At 36.5% G+C, this 7,094-nt stretch overlaps 1 protein-coding gene across 2 annotated transcripts in view; it reads left to right on the top strand.

Moving 5' to 3' along the window:
* Nucleotides 1–321: 321 nt before the first annotated feature.
* The window catches only part of LOC120633026 (protein fem-1 homolog B), a 35,788-nt gene continuing 29,015 nt past the window's right edge, over nucleotides 322–7,094 (top strand). For both annotated transcript variants that reach the window (XM_039903059.1, XM_039903058.1), the window contains exons 1-2: nucleotides 322–618; nucleotides 3,041–3,194. In XM_039903059.1, coding sequence (XP_039758993.1) covers nucleotides 475–618; nucleotides 3,041–3,194 — 298 coding nt within the window. In that variant the 5' untranslated portion in view covers nucleotides 322–474. The remainder of the gene's footprint in view (nucleotides 619–3,040; nucleotides 3,195–7,094) is intronic.

Below are 7,094 nucleotides of genomic sequence, written 5' to 3'. Positions count from 1 at the left end.
TGAAGTTTGCTTTCATTGGCCAATTTGATTCCACTTCGACAAAACGTGGCATCGCGTGCACAATGCACTTCAGAAAATAATTTTCGAAATATTAGAAAGGAAAAATATTTAATACATAAGGCAATCAAAAAATTAACTTTAACAAATCATCCAAACTTGTTGAAGGACATAATTATTACAAATAAACCTTTCATTTTCAATGAATATCGGTTTTTGAGTTTCAAAACGTATAATGTACTGTCATAAAGAAAAATTCAAACATTGATTGTCAACAAGTTGTCACTTGTCAGTTTTTATTTATTTTCTGTGCTTTGGCTCAGCTGCTGTGCGTGAATTTTCTTCATTGGGAAGATTTTAATAGGAATTGCCTACTGTGTTTTGGAACACAACAACAATTTATTCACAAGTTCCTACTGTTTTGAGTGTATTGTATAAAATATACATGTTTTGTGATATTTTCGAGTGAATGTAATAATGGCGAACAAATTGTTGCTGGATGAAATTACCAATACCTTACGGGAAAGGGTGTTTTTCGCAGCGAGGGATGGAATGTCCCTGACACTGTACGCTTTGTTGTACGAGAAAAGCACTGATGAAATTGACGAACTCCTAAACACTGTAAGTTTTAGTGTATAATTTCGTAATGTCTGGCAGTAGATTTTGCACCTACAGGCAGTCAAAAAATAATGTTGTAACTATAACGTGCATAATATCTATTTTTATCGATATAAATCAGATCGTACCTGATTTTGCGTGTCATCATGCGTTGTTTAATTTTTTTTTTTGCGTCGTTTCGAAATTTCCTCTGCGTTCCCGCGAACTTTTATTTCGATCACGAGGCCAAGGTGTGTATAAATGATTGCAAAATTATTATTTTTGTATACTTAGCAAAGCGTAGATAACACATTCTATGTTAGCTTAATGTTTTCTATTCATATATATTTTGAAACAGAATGTGGAAATCAATTTTAAGTTTTATAATCACATTTAGCCATGTACAAGGTATAAGCATAATTACGTATGCTATAAAAAAATATAAATTACAAAAAAAAGGCACAGCCCCCTTCTCAAAGAAAAGATGCCCATTGTGCTGTTTTTCTAATAATTTTTTACTTCTGATTATTATCATTTATTATTAAATTTTGTTTATCGTAGATATACAAAGGTATAAGGTAGAAAAAATAATAATTCAATAATTTTATCATATTACAAATATAATATTATAGAAGCGCTAGTAGTATAAGTTTTCTGATTTTATGTATTATTAATGAATTTTGAAATTTATTAATAAACTGAACATTTTGTTTAAATATGATAATCTCTAAAACTACCTACAGGCTATTTAATAAAAGGCTGCAACCCTTAGGAGAAAGTAAAAAAATAAATAAATATACTTTGACAATACATACATTGCCATCAAGCCCTAAAGTAAGCGTAGCTTGTGTTATGGGTAGTATATTTTTATAACATTTATGTATACATACCTCTAATATACAAATAAACAACCAGACCCTGGAAAACAATCATGTTCACACAAACATTTTCCATTTGCGGGAATCAAACCCACAAACTCAGAAATCTGGGTTGCTGCCTAATCTACCAGCGGTATAATGTATAGTATAGTAAATAAATAGAAAAATAAACTTATCTGGAGTGGTATGGTCACCAAGTTCACTATTTATATTTCAAGTATATGTATAAGATGTAGTAGAGTGTCACACTCTCGGTATTCTTAAATTATAACCTATTTTCAATAGTGGTTGAGGTCATAACACATAATAGTTGGTTAGCCCACAGCTCGCTGAATGTAACACTGGAAACCACAAGTTTTTGTTTATATTATACATTCAGTTACCAAAAGCATTTCCCAGCGCAGTGATAAGCCATTTGATTCCTTGTGAGGGCAGTATTATGAGGAGCTTCAGCTGTGGCCAGCTACCACCCTTTCCACACTAATATAAATGCTATGCCCTAAAGGAGCCCCTTATTATCTTGGGCTGCATTATCACTTGCATACATATTAATAATGTTTTGAATTAATACATAGTAAATCAATGGCAGTAGTGCAACCAAAAAACCAACAAACAACATATGCATGCAAATACAATAGGGCACTATGGTACATTATTAATGTAAGTTATTTATAAATACGAAGGTAAAACAACATTGTGTTTATTTATATCCAGGTGCAAATGCTTTTGGTTCAATGACATGCAAATATTCTATAAACAGAAATATCACTGATAACACTAATCTACCTTGTCATTGAGTTTTTTTTAAACTTCCTAAAATATTTATTTAAATTATTTCATCACTATAAAACCATGATCAGCCGACAGCTCTCAGAATTGGAAGGGTTTAGGTCATCTTCTTTCTTCTTCTTCTCTCTGGGCAGTTTCCGCACGTAAGCACTTCGCTTGTTGTACGTTTTAGTTTATTTGCTGGGTTTAGGTCATATTCTACCTCTCTGTGCAGAACACTGGTTTCCTCAGAATAGTTTGGAACGGTATATATACAGATAAAAATATAGTTTTTATTGCTCCAAAAAGTGCATACACACAATGGTGGGTAAAGCCCCATTCGAATTGTGCAGACCAATATTTAAAAGTTTAGGAATCCTTAAACTTCCTAGCATATATATTTTAGAGATAGGATCTTTTGTTAAATCTAACCCAGATCTCTTTAGGAAGGTTACAGATATATTTCCAAGACACACTCAAAACAAAGACAGATTAATATTCAATAAGTGCCCTAGGACAGCCATGTATTTGAAAAACTAGTGCTCAATAGCTACGGTAGTACGTAGCAAAAATTTAAGAATACATTGAAAAAGTGGCAAAGCAATGTATTTTATAAAATTGAAGCGTTTCTGCAATTTAACCAAAATTTCAGTACTAACTGGGTATGTTGCAACATTTAATTAAGTTAGTCGTTAAGAATTTATAATTTTATCATACATTCATAAAAATTTAAAAATTTCATTTCATTTGATATGCAATGTAACATTGATATTGAATTAAATGCAAAGAAATGTTTGCAGGACGTCTGCTGTGACGGAGTGAAATGTACACCACTGATAGCTGCAGCCAGGCATGGCAGGGAGGGTGCAGTCAGAATAATATTGATGAAGTTCCGCCCACCTGTCAGACTGGAAACAGAGGGAACTGTCAAATTTGACGAATATGTCATAGAAGGTAAGTTTTAATTGTAATCTTTTCTTAATATTTTGTTTTTTTTTGGCTTTTAGGTGTGCCAAATCAGCAAGATCCACAAAGGAGATTGTCAAAAAAAAACATAAAATTATAGCACTATTCTTTTTATAAATCTCTTATAAAGTGCTCCAAAAAAGGCGTTCGTTTATTGTAATCTCGTAAAGTGACATTGTTTAGTCAAACTCTATGACTATTCGAACTTTGTGCGTTCGATGCGCAGAATTCAATATTCTGTATCAGCCAATCCGCGGGAAAGTAAATTTGACTTCGCGCAAAGCTATTCGCAGCTAACTAGCGACGACATGAAGTTTGCATCGAATTATACACCAACACCAAACTCTAAACTTGGGAGTTTCACTGTTTTTTTATTCCTTTAAAAGAAGTTAGCCTTTGACTGCAATCCCACCCTATATGTGTATTAAGTCTAAGATGTTAGCGGGCCTACCTGTTAGGGAGTATGAAAGGCATATCTCACCTCACCTGGTTTCTACGCGACATCGCACCGGAACACTAAATCGCTTAGCGGCACGCCTTTGACGGTAGGGTAGGGTACTTCGTAACTGTGTGATGAAATAAAAAATGAGCAGATGATATAGCTCAACAAATCGAGAACTTAAAGTGCTACTCCAATGGTAACCCTGTATTGGAAAACGCAGCGTAAGTAGACACCCCACTAGGTGTTACTAAATGTTATTAAATCAAGCGACTCGCAGTAAGGCTAGCATGGGCAGGAGATAATTTTCTCCCCGGGGAAAGGTTAAAAATTTAACTTTTATGATGGTGACTTTATGATTAATGATGGTGATAATATCCAAATAATTTATGTGTAATAATAATACGACTATTGTTAATAGAAAGACGACGTAGACAATGCCGCCGCCGCGTAAATTGGGTACTTAACTTTCATCGTCATCATCATCCTATTAACCCATTACCGGGCCACACTACAGGGCACGGCTCTCCTCCCACAATAAGAAGGGGTTGAGGCCGTGGTCCACCTAGCTATCACAGTGCGGATTGGTGGACTCCACATAAGTACCTCTGAGAACATTTTGGAGAACTCTCAGGCGGACAGATTTCGTCACGATGGCTTCCTTCACCGTTGAAGCAAGCGATATTTTAATGGTGGATGGGGCTCTACTCTACTGTGTGGCCAGTAGCTACCCAAAGTGGCGAGCCGCGTACATTGTTTTTATTTTTTTTGCATCCATGCCCTTACATAGTCATGAGGCCCTGTCAGGGCATAGCAATAACAAACAGTTTGACCCTTATAACTATTACAAATACACGATTTCAGGATTCTATTTAGTGTTAGTAGAAATATATATTTGGTGTCAGAATATTTAGTTACTATTCAAGATCGTCAGGTTAATAAATCTATTTTAATATTAAATAATTGCTCAGCCAATTGTTTTGTCATAAAATTATGTTAAAAATTACTGTGGTATGTCATTGCTGTAGCGAGTGGCCGCCACCGGCTACACGGGTGCAGCGCGTCTTTGCAAATTGTATGAAAAGGATAATAAAACGCTGTAGCTGGCCGTGGTTCGTGGCCTTTTTGGTGGTATTCTGAGCTGCCCACACCACACAGCGTTGGCTGTAATATTATTATTATCATCATCAGTTCATCCAATTGACGTCCACTGCTGGACATAAGTCTTTTGTAGGGAGTTCCGCAACCCACGGTCCTGGCCCTCTTGTCCTCGTTCAGACTACCCTTGTTCTTCGTCTTCTTCATCCGCTTTTCATTGGACAAGGATAGCATTACGACTTTATGGCGTTCGAGGCCACCGACTCCATTATACGCCATATTCCGTTTCACGAGGATTCGGAATATCCCGATAGAATAATAATACCACACGTATTTTTAACATATAAATAATAATAATAAACATACTACGCCAATACACACATCGCCACCTAGCCCCAAAGTAAGCGTAGCTTGTGTTATGGGTACTAAGATGACTTATGAATATTTTTACGAATAATATACATAAATACTTATAATATACATATATACACCCAGACATTGAAAAACATTCATGTTCATCACACAAATATTTTCCAGTTGTGGGAATCGAACCCACGGCCATGGACTCAGAGCCCACTGCTACCTACTATGCCAATCGGCCGTCTAATAATGATTAGCTAGATGTCCTCACTCTCAGCGACTCGCCTGATATCGTCTGCCCACCTCTTTGGATGCCGGACCCACGCTGCGTTTAACTTTGCGGGGTGGCCATTCCAGCACCTTAAGACCCCATCGTCCATCGGTTCACCGAGCTATGTGCCCCGCCCATTGCCACTTTAGCTTCGCGACTAGCTGAGCTATGTCGGTAACTCTAGTTCTGTTTTGATCACGTAGAGATACACCTAGCATAGCTCTCTCCATCGCCCGCTGTGTATCGACTCTGAGCCTTCTTATGAGGCCCATAGTATGCGACCACGTTTCGGATCCGTAAGTCATCACTGGCAACACGCACTATTGGAAGATAGATAATATTGTAAGACATGTTTAATGTTCTGTTGGCACCGAGATCCGGCGACGCTTGAAATAATTGTAAGGGTTGTATAGGTATAGTCATGAATCACGGATCCCTTTTCCTCTTAAAACAAACGTATAAATCAACGCAAACAAAAAAAAACCATTAAAACAAGGTTATTTCCGTAAAGGAGACGTAAATGCGTACCTAAAATCTTTATCTAAAGAACGTTGACTTTTTACATGTACCTACACATTCGAACTAAAGCGCGTGGTGCGTTATTATTAGCTACCTTCGGTATCGTACACAAAGAAGTCACGATTTGTATCGCGCTCGGTGTTTCTTCAATTGGCTCCCATCCAGATCTTTGTTTCCTTATGATTTATTGCAATTAATCCGCACTTAAGCAGGTTTGGCTTTGACCGTCTCGCGTCTATGAAGCTGTTGCGGCGGAGATGTTTAATCTTTAAATTGGCGACAGATAGGACAAAGAAATAAGGCCGCCTATTCACCGTAGATGAAGCGATGCAAAAATATGAGCAACCTTCAGGAAAGTCTCTGCACGAAGTCATGTATCGCGGTCGGTTTTAGCTTCACTTGGCCTATATCGAAATCTAAGTTAGCAATTTATTTCATCATCAGAGGTCATCCGGTAAAAAATCGAACGATGATGTGCCATCTTCTTCAATACCGAATAGGTATGTTTGGTCCACTCTCTTATATCGTCGAACAACTTCTTGCTCGGTCTCTATGGTGCTCTTTTCCCGGTAATTTTCCCTTCAAGGATCAACTTTGGAAACTCGAACAGTTCCTCTCTGTAGGTGAGTGAAAACTCAACCTTCCTTTGTATGACGGTTGTCATTAGTTTCCGTTGGCATTTGGCCCTTCGTAATACTTGAGCGTTTGAGATGAATTGTCTCCATGATATTTTAAACATTTTTCGTAATCACCACATCTCAAACGCTTGCAAACGTCTACAACTTTCCTTCTTTACAATCCATGTTTCGCATCCATGTAAAAGAATAGACCAGACATAGACACTTGAGAACACGATACCTCGTGATGAAAGAGCAATTTATTTATTTATTTATTAATTAATTTATTACATAAAAGTTTATAAAAAAAAAATATAGCTAGCATCAGAAAACCACCCAGGATTGTAATATATGCTAACAGAGAATTAAGTCTAGGTACGTTAACTACAGAACATTAATGCCAGTTTAAACTGTGTATAAATGATCATAAGTGATTTAAAAAGTAGGATTCTAGAGATAGCATCACTTTCAGTCTAATGAAATGTAAATCTGATGAAGTAAAGATATTATTATTATTAGTTTTGTCTTAATATTACGAAGATTAATATCGTATACGGAGATAGTTATGATGTTAGAACGTTTGG

The sequence above is a fragment of the Pararge aegeria genome, chromosome 21, assembly GCF_905163445.1.
Source record: "Pararge aegeria chromosome 21, ilParAegt1.1, whole genome shotgun sequence".
Taxonomy (NCBI): Eukaryota; Metazoa; Arthropoda; class Insecta; order Lepidoptera; family Nymphalidae; genus Pararge; species Pararge aegeria.
Note: the sequence above shows the minus strand (reverse complement) of the source record. Positions and strands in the feature narration are given on the sequence as shown.